This window comes from Larus michahellis, chromosome 7 (assembly GCF_964199755.1).
Source record: "Larus michahellis chromosome 7, bLarMic1.1, whole genome shotgun sequence".
NCBI lineage: Eukaryota > Metazoa > Chordata > Aves > Charadriiformes > Laridae > Larus > Larus michahellis.
The window spans coordinates 47,127,886-47,145,255 of NC_133902.1; the positions used below are offsets into that span (position 1 = coordinate 47,127,886).

The window sequence follows — 17,370 nt, forward strand, 5'->3', positions numbered from 1 at the left end:
TTGAAGGAAGGAGCTGGAGCAGCTGAGCCCTCCTGCACCCCTGGGTGGATGATGGGAATTACCGGGTGGACCCCATGGCCAAGGGGCATATTTTCCCCTTAGAAATGTTATTATTTTTTTTAAATAAGTGACCTAAACACTGTTCTCATTGCTTTTGGAGGGATGGGATGAGGTGTTCCAGGCAGGGCTAGGGCTCAGGCAGGGCTTCGGATCTGGTACCCTGGTATCAGGGAAGGTTGTGATATGGCCCATCCCCAGCTCCCATCTGTGCCACCCCGGAGAATTGCAGGTGGGTCAGGCCTGGGCAGAGTTTCCTCTGGATGAAGTCAGTCGTTCCAGTTAGCAGTGCCGAAAGGCTGGGGGAGGCCAAATTGGTACAGTAGTAACTCGCCATGTATTGCAGATCCACAAACGGGACTGGCAGGGTTGGAAATGACTTCATGCCCGAGTGATTGACAATCGCTAATAGGGTCCAGGCACTGGCAGGTCCCCTTGGAGGGGGAGAGCTTGAACTTTGTGCCTGAGCTGCCAAATTGGTTTTCTTAAAACTCTTAATTTACTTTCGGGGCTCCTGGAGCCTCGCCTCCTTCGTTAATTGGATGGTCAGCATTGTGCTCGCGCTCGTTTGGTTTCCGCTCCCTCCGCACACAAGCGCACGCACCATTTCCAAGGGTTGCCCTGGCTCTGACGTGCGGCTCTTCTGGCCCGCGGCTCCCACCACCGAGTCCACGGGGACGGCTACGCTCACAGAAACCTTGCAGGGTCTTTTCCCTTTTAATTTTAAGTTAATTTAGTGCCGATGAAAGGGGGTGATGGACAGGCTTCTGTTTATCCCCCAAAGAGGGCGATGCAAGCAGTTGTTCACGGTGCTGCCTGACCCCTGTCACTCAGCGCCCAGCAGAGAGGAAACCTCCCGTCAAAGTGCAGCCGGTCCCTGCGCTGGTCCGGGCTCCTGAACATCCCACAGCAGTCACAAGTGCAGCAGGTCTCAGCACCTCTCGTGGCCCCACAGGACGGGAGCAGCCCACTGGCGTTGTCTGACAAAGTCTCTCTTTCCTACAGTTTCCCGGTTTTCGAGCCCGCGAGTGACTCCGAGATTAAGCCGAAAACGAGCCCTGTCTATCTCCCCGCTGTCTGATGCCAGCATTGATCTCCAGACGATGATCAGGACCTCCCCAAACTCTCTCGTGGCATATATCAACAACTCCAGAAGCAGTTCAGCGGCAAGTGGCTCCTACGGCCATTTATCTGCTGGGACAATCAGGTAAAGCTCAGGGACTGGCTCCGTTCAGATGTGTAGCCATCCCTAAAAAAGGAGGGGTGATCCTCCAACGAGGGAGACCTTCCCTTCCTCACAACCTCTGCCTTTGTGCATTGGGGCTGTGTAATGTATTAACTCAAAGCCCCCATCTGGTTTTCCACGCGGAAGGGTACTTTGTGGCATGGGGGGGTGAGGGGGTGGGGTGCTGGATTTGGATTATTTGCTACCAGATTTCCAGTAATTACAGTATGATCATGCCTCCCTGAAGCAGAGATGGAGAATAAATTCACCTAAAAAATGCTCATTATGAGCGGCTGGACTGATTAAGAAACTCTCTGATTTAAGAGATTGCCCCAAAGTATTCTCCAAATTATTGGTCCACATCCTTATGAAAAAAAATGTTGCCTGGGCGGATTTAAAAGCTTAATTCTAAAAACATATTTAAAACAAATCTAAGCCCTTGAGTAAAGTTTTGCTCAAACCTTAATTAAAAAGCACTTACACTAGGCAGCTCACTGTTGTCAATTCCTGCCGTGATTGCTTCACCCAAGTTTCACAATGTTATTATTCTTTTTATTACTTAACTGTTAAAAATGTTAGTTCTAATTAACACTGATGTTGCAAAGCAAGGGTTTCTAAAGATCATGCACTCCTAAAATTCGTAGGGGAAAACAGAGACATTGCCATTAGTAACTGTAACATTAATTTTATCAGCTACTTTATCTGGCAGCATCATTTAGAAATTGACTGTAGAATCAAACATAATGCTAATTTAAACAAATAGCAACTCCTTGTCTAGTAATCATATTTTTCTAGACTTGTCATCTGTTGTCTTTAACTGGGCATACCTGTAGCATCTCATCTTATACTCAGATTTTAAGTTTTTCAGGGTAACATCTGCTATTTTCAACAGACCAGTAGAATGCACAGTCTGACCCAATGGTCAGTTGTTGGCCTCCGAGAGAAAAATCAAGTAATAATACTGAATTTGAAACTTCTTGGTGTTCTAAAGGCGTATCTCGAATGTCAGGAATTGTAAAATGGGTTACATATATAACAGGATAACTGTCAGAAATTTGGGGTGGAAAGACTCTTTTGTTATTATTTTAACAATGTCTTCGTGGCAGGAATGAAATCCTTTCTCACCCCCTCAGACCCAGATCCTAGTAGCACTTCAGAAAGTCATTTTTTGGCTTTGCTGTAATACAACAAAGCTGTGCAGCAGCCTGCCATCACACCTCATTTGCTGCAGATCATATCTAACTCCCAGAGCTCTTTTACACTGTAGTGGTTTTTGCCCTTTATTCTTTTGGTCAAGTTGTCATTAACTGGTTTGGAACAGAAATACTAATTGTATGGTCCCCAGCAATAAGTATTTTCTCTAAAAGCAAAGTTGGAAATGAAGCGTGTTGCTAATTATGGCCCCCTTCTCTGAGCACTCACACCGTGGGCAGTTTTAGTGATGTGAGAGAAAATAGCATGAGGGTAAAGGTTCAGGGCAGCCATCTCTTAAGGGTGGCAAATAATCGATTTTTGGGCTGAGAGCCTATGGTTCGTGCATCACCTGCCTAGAGTACAGAGAGCTGAGCATCACCCGTGCTTCTCCATCTCTGCCAAGGGGACTCGAAGCTGGGAGTGAACCCCTTGATTCCAGAAGCATCACTTTGTTTTTAATGCTGGCGACTGCTGCATCCTGGCTGGGACCTGTTTCCCCCAGTTAGCACCCAAGCAGCCAGGAGCTGGTGGTGTTTCTGGTCACCACTGACCTAGATCGGAGCTGAACCAGTGACCTACATGAGAAGGGTGACATACTTCAGCCGTCCCCTGAGCCAGCACTCCCCTCACCTGAATGCAGAGTAAATTGCATGGTTTGGGACTATGTTAAGTGGATAGTTATTCATCCCCGCTGTGACCTGTGCCAGGTGAGCCAGGTGATGCTGGTTTTTTACGTCCAGGGTAGCATAACCCCAAGGTCTTGAGTCTGCAGAATAGGTCTGCCTGGGAAAACCTGGGAGCCTCGGGAGCTGCCAAGCCAGATGTGTCCAAGTCCTGTCCTCTTCTGCACTCCCTGCCAAGGGCTTTGGCTGTTTTTAAACATAGGAAGCAAAGAAATTACAATCGGTCTGATATGTGGGTCGAAATGAATCAGAAGTTTGCTGAGGCTGACACAAGATGGGTCCTGTCTTTGCAGTAAAGCAGGCTGTCAGGCTTATCGTGGCATTGAAGGCATCTAGCTGGGGCATTGCAGCCTGCCTCCTGGAGTCTCCGGGAAGCCCAACTTGAATCAGTCACTAGCTAATGTGATAAATATTGTTTAAAATAACTCCTCATCATTTCTCCTCCTTATATTGCTGCAGCCCGGCATTCAGCTTCCCCCACCCCATTAACCCCGTGACATACCAGCAGATCCTGACCCAGCAGAGGGGCCTGAGCTCAGCCTTTGGACACACTCCTCCCCTGATCCAGCCGTCCCCGACCTTCCCCCCACGGCAGCACATGGCGGTCATCTCTGTCAACCCACCGCCGGCACAGATCAGCAGCAACAGCAACTGTGTCTCCGATTCCAGCCAGGTAGGACGGCCATCCTGGCTCTCTCCATGCACGGCACACGGAAATGGAGGCACTTTCTCCACGGGATGAAGGCTGCTCTTCATGGTGGCTGTGGGAGTTTTACCCACTTTCTTTTTATTCATGCTCTCTCTTTACTTTGCTTTTTCTTTCTCCTGGCAAAGTGTTTCTGGACTAGTCGCAGCCAAATTTTGCACCCACCTCCCTCCCTTGCACACACACATTCTGGCTGGGACCTGTTTCCCCCTACCCATGCAGGAACCAAACGTCTTCATCCATCAAAGCGTTGAACATGATATGCAGGGTCATCTTCTCAAGCAGCAAATCTCCTTGAACACGTTATGTGCTATTGAAATCGAGAGAATTAAGCACGTGCTGGAATGTTTTGCGAGATAAACACCTGAGCACTGTGAATCAAGCTTCATCGATTCCTTCACCAATTCCCCCCTTCTCTTTTTGACTGATGTGAACCATACCGATGGTCTTAAAACACCTTATTCCTTTCCTCTTTAACATGTAAGTGCATCCTACCTAGGACCTCTAGCCATTTTACTTCTTGTTCCTTCTCCTTTGGTAGCTTTCTCTCTCAGGGTATCCCTGCTGTTGATTTTTACTGTTAAGGTTTGCAAAACCAGGGGCCAGGTTTTGTAAACTAGGAATGCCGTGATGTGTATGAAATCCCACGCCTCAAATGCGTCCTTGCAAATACCTGTGAGCTCGCACAGGCTCATGCATGTGTGCACAAGCCCTCCACATTCACATTCAGGTTTAGTGGATACGTCTAGCACATTTTTAATCACTTTTCCTTCCCATTTTCATTCCTTGGAAGTTTAAATTGCAGTTGCTTTTCTCCCCAAAGACTTGTTTCACCTCATTTCACACCCATTTCAAATTGTTGTTTTAGTTGTATCATACTGAACTTTTCGGACTGGTTTATTGTTTTAGGGTTTCTCATGGCTGCTGCGCTGCAAACTCTGTTTGTTATTGAAGGTTATTTGATTGATTGGTTTTGTTTTCTTCTCACAAACTGGCTACCAAAATAATGGGGCTGGCAGGAGTCATGCCTCTGTTTAATAACTTGCAGGACCAATCTTGAGCAATTAGCAAGAGTGTATTTAAAATGTTAATGCTCCAATTTTATGCACATACAATGGGATGTTTTTTTCTCCTGAAGTTGTTCTCATTTTTTAAGAGCTTAGCAAAATATACACATAGCCTTTCATGCACCCAGCAAGCCAGAGCCCTCACATGTAACCAGAGCCCCCTGCTCCCCCCAGGAATTCATTTTCTCAACAAATCATTTCATCGCATTGAGAAATAAATTCGTGGCTTGGGTGGGGGTTGCATAAGGTTTTGATGGCTTTGACAGGGACTGGATCGCTCTGAAACGGAGCAGCAGCGGCGAGGCCAAGCTCGCTGGTGAGCCTGCAGAAGCTGACGCTGCCCTTGACTCTTCCCTCTCTTCCATCTCTATCTTGCACAAACCCACACCGGGTCGTCTTCATGTGAAACCCAGGCCAACAGGCCAATACCCCGTTGTCCCCAGCCACTCCTGAAGTTCAACCTTGACCGATGTTTAACTTAACTTTTAATGAAGAGGTGGGCTGCAGCCAGTCTCTCACCCCGAACCCCAGTGCCATACCTTGCATGGTTTTCTTTCCTAGAGCAAGCAGAGCAGCGAGTCGGCCGTCAGCAGCACAGTCAACCCAGTAATTAACAAGCGCAGCAAAGTCAAGACTGAAGTCGAGGGCTTGCCCCCAGCGTCCCCAACCACACAGGTAACCTTCTTGGTGCGAGACGTGTTGTGGGGCCGAGGCAGCAAGCTGCTGGGTCTCGCTGGCCTTGGGAACAATACCCTTGGCACTTTTTGCGGCGGCTGGGAGCAAGGCATCGAAGTCTGCCAGGCAGGCGAGCGTCTCTTGCAGCAGGAAGCCCAGCAAGGTGCGGGGCAGAGCTGCAGCGCCCGAGTGAAGCATCCAGTAGGTGCTTGGGACTCAGCTTGCTGTTGCGGTGCTTGGGTAGAAAAGGAGGGTGGGGATATTTCAAGCGTGGTAACTTTAAAAATGATGTCTGAGTTTTCTGTGCTGCAAAGCGAGCAGCGCTGGTGTCTCAGAGCGAACATAGATTACGAGGGAGTCTTGCATGTAGGTAGAAAGCTTGCAAAAAAAAGAACGACTTCTTGATTCAACAAGGAATTTCTCCTAGAAACATCCTTTACACTGGCAACACAGCATTTGACACCAAGAAGGGCCCAAAGGCCTTTACTTTCTTTCCGGAGCTCTGTGATTGCAAACTGTTTAATGGCTGACAGTATCCATCTGACCATCCTTTATCACAACTGTAAACTATCAGGAGTGCTCTGGGCACTTCATTTTCATGAAATATTAGACCATGTTATTGTCAAGCGAATGGAAGAGTTGATGACAAATTTCTCCTTCTGCCCTGGTTCAGGAGCAGGTCTCAGCATGATGCATGGGGACAGCAACGTGTGCAGTCATCAGGGGGCTGGTAAAATTGATGAAGATAGCATATCAGGGAAAGATAAACATGCTGTAGTCAGCACGATTAGGGCAAAGAGGCATCTCTCTGGAGCTTTGAGTTTAGGAGTGCCTCTACACACTGCTGCAAAAGAAGCACATGCCCCGAAAAAACAATCTGGCCACCACCCAGGCTAATAGGGCCACGTGTTTAATTTCTTGTGGCAAATGAAAAAAAAAGATTTGAAAGCCATCACCTGCTTTCTCAAAGCATCTGTAGCAGAAGAGCTGTGGGACGGACAGCTGCTTGCTCGATGACTGTCATCTTCCTTTCCCTGCTCCAATTTGAAGAGGTGAGCGCCCAAGCGCAGGGAGCGCTTGGGTAGCATCAGCCGGGCTCATCCCTGCGGCCCTGCCCCAGGGCTTCATCCACTGAGCCTTTTGTGAAATAATCACTGAAAGAAGGGGGAGGATCATTTAAAGTGGCGCAAGGAGGCTTGATTCGAATAGCAAGGTGAAATTAAGAGAAGGAAAATGCACGCTGGTCATCTAATAGTTCCTAATGAGGAGAATCTGTGAAGTAACGCCCCAAGGGAAATGTAGGCCTCACGGCTTGCAGCGTTTCAGTATTGACTGGGAAATTACTGGAAAGTGCCTTGTAAGAGACAGCCCATTCTTGGCAAGGAGAACAGGTTTTAAGACTGAACGTAGTGGGTGTCTCCGCTTCAGTTGGTCTAAGCGACAGGAACTCGTTAAATTTGGGGATTCCTGTTCTGCAGGAGACTGTGCTGAAAAGTTGAGTTACAGTCACTTAATTATTGACTGATACATTTTTTGCAGAGTATGAAGCTCAGCCATCCCCAAAAAAGCACGTATGTGTGTGTTTTGTTTTGGAAATGCTGTACTGGAAACGCCTCATGTGAGTTGTGGTTTGGGTGTTTAAAATCCTTGGCCAGACAGTATCTCCGATGATGGCTGGTGCTATAAAAAATGCAATCCAGACAAGATTAGTGGGACACAGTGGAGCACCAGGCATGAGGGACGTGAGTTACTGTGCTCTTACGGTACCACAATAGCTCCAGTAGAGATTCAGATTAACATTGAACTAGCAAGAAATGAAACGGGTCAGTCCTCTTCAACAAATTAAAATGGTTTCAATTCCATTTTTCCAGCAGAATGTATAAAAATTTTGGCAAAATAAGAACTTTAGTAGAAAATTTCACTTTCCCACAGACCACACTTTGCATGCAGAGAAACGTTTCAACAAAAGCAATGTTCACAGCTCAACCAAATAGGAATTGCAGGAAAAAGAAGCAGCCATTTGAACCTTCTCAGACTATTGCTCTGGGCTCTGGTATAGTTTGAATCTTCAGGAGTCTTTCTGTAAATTACTACAGTTTCCTGTCCCGAGAGCCACCTTACAATACTATTTTTTTTTTAAAATGAACAGCTAATTAAAACAAATGTCTTCCTCTCCATATCTAAACTTTTAAATTGAAAAGTCACAGCTGGCATGTATGTCATGAGCTAGTTAATGAAAACTGTTGAATTTTCAAACAGTACCTGTCACATTCCAAGCCATATAATGCCATTAAGTCATTAATCATTGCAGCCCCTCAGTTGGCACTGGGAAGGTGTTGGTGGGGAAGGAGATGGCAGCCAGATAGGTCCATTTGGGCAGGTCAGAGGCAGTTTGAGATGGATCTGGCTGTGTCTACACACTTATGGGGCCAACTGGAGCATCAGATCATGAGGAACAGTGCCTGATGTGGTCAGTCGCCCCCGACGCTCCTGTCTAAAGCTGCCCTGGAGGCGGGATGCTCTGTGCTGGGCAGTAGTAGTAACTGGGAGGAAAGGCAAGGAAGGGGGTCAAAACCTGCAGGGTGTTGTATTGCTACATTCCCAAGCCAATATTGGCTGCCGATTGCCTTGTCTGTAGTGCAAGTGTCTGACGCACGCAGAGCCAACAGCTGTCCTTACCTCTGAATTGTACTAATTATATTGAATGTTACACTATTGTGTGGGTGTCGATGCTTTAATCCTCATAGCAGCCATAAAAAAATCTTCTGTGCTTCATTTACCCCTGAGGAGCTGGCTAGACAGAGAAGTTAAGGAGAGAGCTCACAGCGAGCCCAGCATTAAAGTAACTCATTTATGAGTCCACAGCCCCCGGAGCTCTGCTCTGCAGCCCACTCGTCACTGGGTCTTGCTCAAGCTTCCCAAATTTCCCAATCTCAGAGGAGCGCTTTGACAGTTCACTACTTCGTCCCTGTGGACCACCCTGCAGGCTAAAATCTTTGGGTAAGGATTAGGTATAATTTTCTCACCTATTGAAAGATGCAAAAAACAGGAGCCCCCTCCTCAGCCGACATCAGGTGAGTGTGGTAACCACTAGGCTTTGACTGCTCTGTGCTTTCTTCATGCTCATATTTCCCCACTCCCCCCCAGATCAGAAGTTTTGCTCCAGCAAAGAGCACAGCCAAAGGTCAAAAGTCATCCTTTTCCTTTCTTCAGCCTTTCCTGGCGCTGCCCACGATCTGGCTGGAGCCAGCCACTGCTGTGACCACACTTTCGGGGTGCTTTGTATGCCTTTCTACCAAAATTCTGTAACTCGTTATTTCCCAGTAATCAAGGATGTTATGTTGCCACAACGAGTACGCTTTTGTGTTCGGTTGATATTTGCCCTGTAATCTATGAGTGACGGAGGAATTCAGATGAGAGAAGTTCACCTTATACAATGTACTGTTGTGTGTTGCAGGAGCATCTGACAGACCTGAAAGAAGATCTAGATAAGGATGAATGTAAGCAGGAGCCTGAAGTTATTTATGAGACGAACTGTCACTGGGAAGGGTGCACAAAGGAATATGACACTCAAGAGCAGCTCGTCCATGTGAGTAATGGTTGGGAGGAAACCCCAGCGATAAATTTGGGTTTCTGTGCACTTGTCCTCATTTTTTATCACTAGCTGCTGTATAGCCAGAGCTCACTCTGGGACCTACTAAAGGTGCAAATCAGAGATACAGTGTGTAAACACTGCCAAAGCAGGTCGCAGCTCCCCAGGGAGTTTAGCTGCAGGAAGCATCTCATAGATTATTTGATGTTGCTCTCTTCTCAGCTGCTGAGGCTGCAGTTTCGGTCTCCCTTGTGCACGACCCTATGACAGAAGGCTCCGTGCAAAGGACCTGATCAGAAAATGGGGAAGGGGGCTGAACCCTTACCCCTTCCCTGGACATATTCACTCAGCCTCCCCACGCACCTACATTGCGGTTGGACTAGATGACGTTTAAAGGTCCCTTCCAACCTAACACATTCTATGATTCTATGATCAGCTATGGGCCAGGGATTGTCCATAATGTCCTCAGTCCCTGTCCAGGCCACAAAAGCCTTTTATGCTGCTGTGACATTTCACTTAGAGGCTGTTGACCTGCTCAGCTTATCCCTCCCACAAAAATAGAGCACTTCCAGAGTTTGGAGACATGCTCCAGTGTCTCCATCAGGGCCTGAAATAGAGAAAGTGGGTTGATTTTTTAAGAATTGGGAAATAGGGCTTCCGTAATCACAGTGACGTCCCCAAACCAGTGTCAAAACTGCTCCCTGAAGGATCCCCAAACCAAGTCATTAATCAGATTTTCAGTTCTAATTAATTCCGAGAACCTTTTGTGTGCTTTGCTTCACCTGGGAATCCACCATTTGTTTTCCTTTGGCTTCCGGGGCTGACAAATCCCTCAAACTCGGGGCAAGTCCCAGTGAAATCAGACATGATCTGTGTCTAAGCCCCATCCTGCCCTCAGACCAGCACCCTCCCAGCCCTCATTTGGGATCTGTCGTGCAAGCCCCACTTCCCTGAAGCCAGCCCAGAGGTGATGGGAATTCACCAGCCCCAGCAAAATGCTGGACTTAGCAAATTTTGTGACTGGAGCCCCTATCTTCTCCTTTCCCTTCAGCCTTTTGCTGCCTGGCTCCAAGCCTGCCAGGGGCCACCCATGTGCAAGTTCACTTGTAGCCCCCATTCTGAAGACTTATGTCTGCTCTCACCCTTTTTTATAGATCTTCATTTTAGTTTAGATGCCACCAAGCAGGCATCAGTCTCTGCTTCCCCAAGCTGTGCACACAAACATTATCTTAGTCCAGAGGGACCACACTCTAAATGATAATCTTGGGCATGTATTCTTCCTCCATCTAAAGCTAGCACCTGCCTGCCTCTGCCAGAAGTCACTGGTTCAGTGCAGCAAATCCTTGAGTACAGACAGATTTGGAAGTGGGTTTCAGGGCCAAATGAGTGATAAGGTGCTTAATGGGCTGCATGTTGCATGCCACGGGATGTTGCTTTTCTGGGGTTAAACCGCAGCACTCCTGTCGGATGGGCTGGGCTCACATTTGTTGGGCGGTATTTGTGCGTTTCCATCTCAGATGTAAGAAAAACTCTAACTCTGCCCAGAGCAAAGTGCAGGGCAGATCCAGGCAGCTCAGCACAATTTATTTCCAGAGAAAACCCAAAGAAAAATATTTGATGGAATGTCCAAGATTTTCCTAAATTCGGAAGGTTATAAAAACGGAGGCTTCTGTACTATGATTACTAGCAACATGGGGTTGTGGATTTGGGATGCCCAAAATACACGTGCAAATGAAATACAGATGTCGTGGGCCAACTTCTGAGAAGGTGGCATCCCACCATGCATGGAAAAACTCTAGTTTGTGTGCAGAGCAAAGTACCTGGGCGTGCAGGGTCTGTTCTCCACCCACAGTGGGCAATGTGCTTGCGGGAGAAGTGCGTGTTAACGGGGAGCAGCAGGAATGAGGACTTACTTTTTCAAGCACCACTGCTGCTCCCAGCCTTGAAGGTCACACTCACAATTTGAGAGAAGCCCAAGCAAAGCCTCCAGCCAGATGGGGGTTTGATGGGGGCTATGGAGCCACTGAAGTGTGGTCAGTTGTGCAACTGCTTCTCTACCATGTGATGGGATGCAGACGTTGCCCAAACAGTGAGTTAATAAGCCTGAAGGGGACTACAGTCCCTGTCCCATAAATGTGTCTTCCTCTGGCCCAAGCAGGACCCAACGGGCAAGCCTGTGCACTCCCCCACTCCTAGCACTGCCGTGCATAGTCGTAGTTGCAAGTCAGACTCCCACACAAACAGAGCCAAGATGTGTATCTTCCCAGTCTGGTCTGGATGTGGTTTAGTGTGTCCATGGGTCTCTTGAGGGGTTCACTAGATTTCCACCATCTGAGGCTAAAATCTCACATCAACGCTATGTTATAAAACCTGTAGGCAGCTGATCTCCAAACCGATATGAAACCTCTCCCAAACCCAGCCTCTCCCGACCCTCCCGGCACTCTTGCCCCTGGGTAGACCTGGTGCCCCAAGCAGCAGCTCCCTGTTTCCAGGATTGGGCCATGGCACACAAAATGCTTGGGCTGGATTTGACTGGGACCATGAAGGTCACGGATTCTGTTTTAATGCGGTTTTGTGTCCTTGTGCTGCCTCACCACCCTGAAAAAGTCTCACCCTGAGCCATAACATGTGTGCCTGGCCTTGGCCAGGGGGACGAAGGCGGGGGCTGGAAAAAAATCTCAGTGCAAAAAAACAAAACCCAAACCCCAAAGTGGTTTATTTTAGGATTTCCTGTCAGTGAATGTCTGCTGAAAATACAGGAGCGAGGACAGGCATTATTTTTGGCAGCAAGACCCCATTCAGAGAGACAAGGCCGCCGCGGGAACAGTGCTGCCGACGGCCTGGTCTCCGTCTCTGTTTATTTTCGGCAGGGCTTCATCTGCCCCAGGCTGGGAGAAAGCGACCCTTGTCTTCCTCCCAGGGTGGACGAAGGCACCATTCTGGGTCTGGCTTTTCAACACCCGGGCGCAGAATTTTACGGACCCCAGTAATTAGCAGTAATTGAGGCCGCCGAGCTCTCCTTGGCGCATAGCTCGCAGATGCTGTCATTTCCTGCCAGCCGCCAGCGCTGGACAGCAGGTGGATGTCTTGGGGCCGGCGTACGGGCTGGCGTGCGAGCAGCCTGGCCTCCTCCTCTCCCCCGTCCTCCAGCAGCTCCCCAGGAAAGGGTCCCAGCTAGGTAAATGCGGCACAGGAGGGTTTGGCAGAGACAAAAATGACTCTGTCATCCTCCCTGACAGCGGCATCAGGCAGCCTGGGAGACACTGAGAGGGCTCCTCTCTCCCTGGCATCATGGGTCCCCGTTGCTTTTGCAAACCGCCCATTTATAGCTACTTTGGACCCAGCACCTTCTCCTGCAGGACATACCAGACCACAGCACTGGCTCCCGTGTCCCTGGTGTTATCTGTGCACCTGAGACCCAGGTGCAATGCCTGACACAAGCACTGGGGAGGGAACACCTGGCTTTCGGAGCACCGTGCATGCTTCACTGGCATCAGCTCTTCCAAGAGTGACCTGCTTCTCCCTTCTCTCCTACCAGCACATCAACAATGATCACATCCACGGGGAGAAGAAGGAGTTTGTCTGCCGCTGGCAGGACTGCACGCGGGAGCAGAAGCCCTTCAAGGCTCAGTACATGTTGGTGGTGCACATGCGAAGGCACACCGGAGAGAAGCCACACAAGTGCACGGTAAGCTGGCAGGGACACATGGTGCATCTCAGCTTGGCAAGTGGGACACTGGACTTCGGTGGTCACACAGATGTGTGTGCAGATGCAGGCATGGCTTCAAGCAGGGCTCTCCCGGCGTACCTGCCCGCATAGGGCCAGTCCAGCTCTCTGTGTCTGAGTTATAGCTACTTGCAGGTAACACCCTGGGGACAAGGCAAGTGGTCAAGGTGTTAATGGGAAAAACTGCATTTCCTTGGGGAAAATGGCTTCAGCTCTACCACAGAGATCCAGAGTGACTCAGGACAAGACACTTAAGGTGCAAAACCAGCCAATTTAGTTGCTTACATCCAAGAAGGAAATCCAGTAACCCCACACTGTGGGGAAGCACCTAACCCTGGTCATGTCTAACTCAGCGTCACCCAGTACTGCTGCTGGGGCTGCAAGTTTCCATCACCCACATACCCAAGTGTGCACACAAGCCTCCTTCCAGCCTGGGGAGCTGGGCCAACACCTCCTGCCTCTGCTCTCTTAATACAAGAGGTGACGTCAACCTTGGGTGCTTAAACCCCAAGAGGAGCTCAGTTCCCAGACCTCCTGCATGCAAGCAGCACTGTGCCTAGTGTTAAACGCTGCCTGAGGAAGAGCTCAGGGTGCTGTTTTCTGTCTCAGCCCTGGGGGTACAGGCTTATCGAGCACATGGGAGAGCTGGGCTCACCTCCTCCTCAACTTTGAGATGTTAAAGCCCGTATCTGCTCTCACACGTGGAGTCTCCCACCACACCACTGGCTGACGTGGGGCAGCCAAGGATGACTTGATGGGAGGCACAAGAAAGAAGCTGTGGCCACTTGGTGTTCACCATCTCTTTCCACATATGCTTCATCCTTTTTTCCTCCCAAAGGTCCTTCCTAGTCTTTTGATATCCTCTGCTCCCTGCCTTCTCCTGCCAGTTTTTCATACCTCCTCCACTGTCAGTGTTATGCTGTTCCTCTCCCCAGAGTCTCAGAGATGAGTCTTTCTGCTCAGCAGATGTCTGAGCCCTCCTCCTGTATCTTTCTCCTCTTCTGCTCCATTAGTCACTTCCAGCCGTGCTCCCTCCCTGGCTCTGCCCCAGCTCCTGCTTACAAATATTAGGATATGTATGATTTGCTTGCTGCCTGACTCCTTTATCAATCTTCCAGCCCTGTGTTCATTTAATTTAGAGCATAAGCTCCCTGGGGCACGGGGCCATGTCCTTTGTTTTAATCTTCTAAAGCACTTTGCCCAGTTCTCGTGCTTTACCAATCTTCCTTAAAAGTATCACGGAATATTGATCGTCAGAGTGCTACAAAGTGAGCAGTGAGGGAAAGTCTAGCCCTGCCCTTGCAGGTAGAGGGACTTAGAAGACAAAAAGCAGCAGGAATTTTTGTCCTGCGTCCTCTTCAGTGCTGTAATGGAGCAGGAAAAAGCACCGCTGCACAATCCTGCCTCTTTCAAGCCTCGGTTGTGTCGCACTGGAGCAATGGCAAGGCTGTGTGTGTTTGAGTCTCAAGTCCTCCTCTGCCTGCTGGAGATTTGCTGTCCCTCCATGTGAGATATGTCGCAGCAACTCTTCCTGAACTGGAGCACCACCGGTTTCCAATTGCCTGGGATACATGGCAGCTCTGCAGACGGTGCCTTTCTGTGGCAGAACATTCCTTGTCCAAATCTGGCAGTGATTTTTCAAAGCGCCGTTTGTTTCAGACAAGAAGTTTGCGGTGTACATAAAGCTACAGATGAGCCCAATTGCAGCCTGGGATTCGGTCAAGGATTATTTCAACAGATGACAGCCAGAACTCCCACTGACATAATCAAATCCACGCGTAAGAGTGGGAACAACTGCTTTGAACATGCACGGCCTGCTTTGCAGAGAAGCTCCTATTTGAAAATGCCGCCTCAGTACTTTTGCTCTTAATAACTGCATTTTTGTGTCAGTATCCAGCAAAACCAGAATGGACACACGAGTTGCCTCATGCTGAGTTCCCTTTGTTTTCCAGCAAATGGAACGATGTATTTCAATAACCATAAGGAACTTGAGTTGTAAAGGACCATTAGCACAAGGCAAGAGAAGAAAGGGATATACTGTGCTACCTCAAAGTTGCAGCATGTTCTATGGGCCACATGGGCTAATGAAAGTTGTCTGAGGAAGGGGAACTGGATCCATCCCACCCAGACAAAACCGTGGAAGGAATCAGCTCTTGCAGGATGCTCCTACTGTCCTTGAGGAGATCTGGATACCTCACGAGAGCAGAGCAAGTTTGCCTTATGCCCACCATCCCTATGCCAGACCTTAAAGGGAAACTTAAGCAACCCTACTTCTTTTTCAGGACACCAAAGTCATACGGGATCATCCTGTGCCTACCTGCTTCATGGGTTTCACGGGCTGCGTGTCTGCCTCACTCCTTAGCAGTGCAGGCAAGTCCTATGCCCGTGGAGCACCAGGAGACAGGTACCGTTGCTATTGCATGCAGCTGCCTTTGGCCTCTGCCCAAAAGGGCCAGATCTCTGGACACGTGGGACCACTCTGCTGCCCACAGGGAAATACAACACTGAGCTGCGGCATGACCTATCCTCCTGGGACGCCAGTTTCTTCACTGTCCAAGACTCAAACGTAGCAGTGTGAAGCCCTGTCACATCTGGACTGAACTTGTAGAGACGTTTAAGTGATCTACCTAAAATACACCACCTTGGAGCTTGCATACATTACAACAGGAGGGTCTGCTTGTTGAAATTTAAACTGTGTTTTCAGGTGCTTCCATAGGAAGTGCAGCATGGGCTCTACAACGGTCCCAGCCAAACAGCAAGTGCAGCATTTAGCTAGAATTTGGCGGGGGGCCTCGCACTTCTTAAAACCTCTTCCAGTCTTTGTAAGTTCCCACTTGTTTTGTCAAAGAACATTTAAGGTGGCATCTTGGGTTTGAGATGAAATCCTCCCATACTGCAGACAGGGCAGGTGCAGGGAGAAGCCTCCAGCCCAGCCAGAGTGGAGGGCGGCAGGACTTACATCACCCGAAGCCTCACCATGTCTCTCTCCCAAGCTGCTCCTTCTCGTTGTGTGGGCAGCTGGTTTCCTCCCAGGAGGAAGGTTCCTGGCCTGCTTTGTCATCCAAAAATCCATCTGTCTTCAAGACTGAGAGTCTTGTTTTTTAAACTGGTAATGTCAGACGGCCTGACCACAGCATCCTCCGAGAGTAGACCCAAGCTGTAATTTGGGAAACTTCAAAGCTCGCTAGATTTCTGCTTGTGTGTTAGAGAAAGGTCTGGCCTTTCCAGCAGTGGTGCTAGCGAAGCTGCAAGGCTGGTCAAACTGTCAAGAAGCCATCAGTTCTCTGGGTGGGAAGGAGAGGGCCTCTGTTTCTGAGTGTGTTAGCTGCAGAGGGATGGCAGGAGGGGTGGGAAGAGTGGAGGGGTGTTTGGCCCCTCTGGAAAAAAGAGTCTCTTGTTGAAATGTCAGGTGGGTACCCGACAAGGAGCAGCACCTTAAATATGAGTCACTGCTGAAACTCTCAGCCTGCCTAGGGAAGCGAATTCTCCCAACAAAGTGGATGTTGTTCCCTAAAACACAAGCCCTTTAAAGGCAAGGAAAAAAAAAGAAAGAATGAGAAACAGATGAGAAGGGTTTAGGCAGGGGGAAAATCAAATTTTTCTGGTTAATTAATCACTCCTCTTGTGTTTTTTTATTTTAGTTTGAGGGTTGCTCCAAAGCCTATTCCCGCCTGGAGAACTTAAAGACACACCTGAGGTCCCATACTGGAGAAAAACCCTATGTCTGTGAACACGAAGGCTGCAATAAAGCCTTTTCCAATGCCTCAGACAGAGCCAAGCACCAGAACAGGACACATTCCAATGAGGTAAGCCTGGGCTCACCGCAGCTCAACGGAGGACTTTTTTTTTTAATTTTGCTGACAATAAACATACACTTTACACGCTGGACTCATGTAAAAAGAAACCTACTGTAATGAGAGGTTTTTCTTATTTTTTAATGGGATTTATTTTGCTGGAGAGCCAGACCACATTAGCTTTATATTTATGAAAGTCATGTTTGAAATCATAAACAGATGTTAAAGTATGCAAACTTTTTAATCAGCTTTGGAAATTAAAGCAAACGTTTTCCAAATTTATAATTTTTAATAGCGCAAATAGGATTGTACAGTTGTGCACGTGGTGTTTAATATTACTGTGGAGCAGACTTGCAGTAGTGTAACAGCTACCCTGGATCCTGACGCTCTGGAAATAATACTCCCTCCATCGTTTGATGTACAATGATAGAGCACAATGCAATGCTTTGTTAACCTTGGCTAATTAAGATCCACTATTAGTAGTTGGGGAGCAGAGGAAATTGCCTTTATTGTAACGCATGTGATGGTCTGTTGCAATCAACCACGGCCGACGATTGAAATTTATATTACCACTAATTAGCTGACAGGGGAAGAAAAAACAACACTCCAAAGTTCTAATAGTGTTTGCAGCTATGAAGAATTCAGTCTGC

The 17,370-nt window shown here is 48.4% G+C and overlaps 1 protein-coding gene across 4 annotated transcripts in view; it reads left to right on the forward strand.

Moving 5' to 3' along the window:
* GLI2 (GLI family zinc finger 2) overlaps positions 1-17,370 on the forward strand; it is a 195,559-nt gene that overhangs the window by 166,427 nt on the left and 11,762 nt on the right. For 3 of the 4 annotated variants that reach the window (XM_074595091.1, XM_074595090.1, XM_074595093.1), the window contains 6 exons: positions 1,063-1,264; positions 3,619-3,832; positions 5,494-5,607; positions 9,065-9,196; positions 12,738-12,887; positions 16,568-16,732. In XM_074595091.1, coding sequence (XP_074451192.1) covers positions 1,063-1,264; positions 3,619-3,832; positions 5,494-5,607; positions 9,065-9,196; positions 12,738-12,887; positions 16,568-16,732 — 977 coding nt within the window. The remainder of the gene's footprint in view (positions 1-1,062; positions 1,265-3,618; positions 3,833-5,493; positions 5,608-9,064; positions 9,197-12,737; positions 12,888-16,567; positions 16,733-17,370) is intronic. The other variant, XM_074595092.1, reaches the window with a different exon arrangement.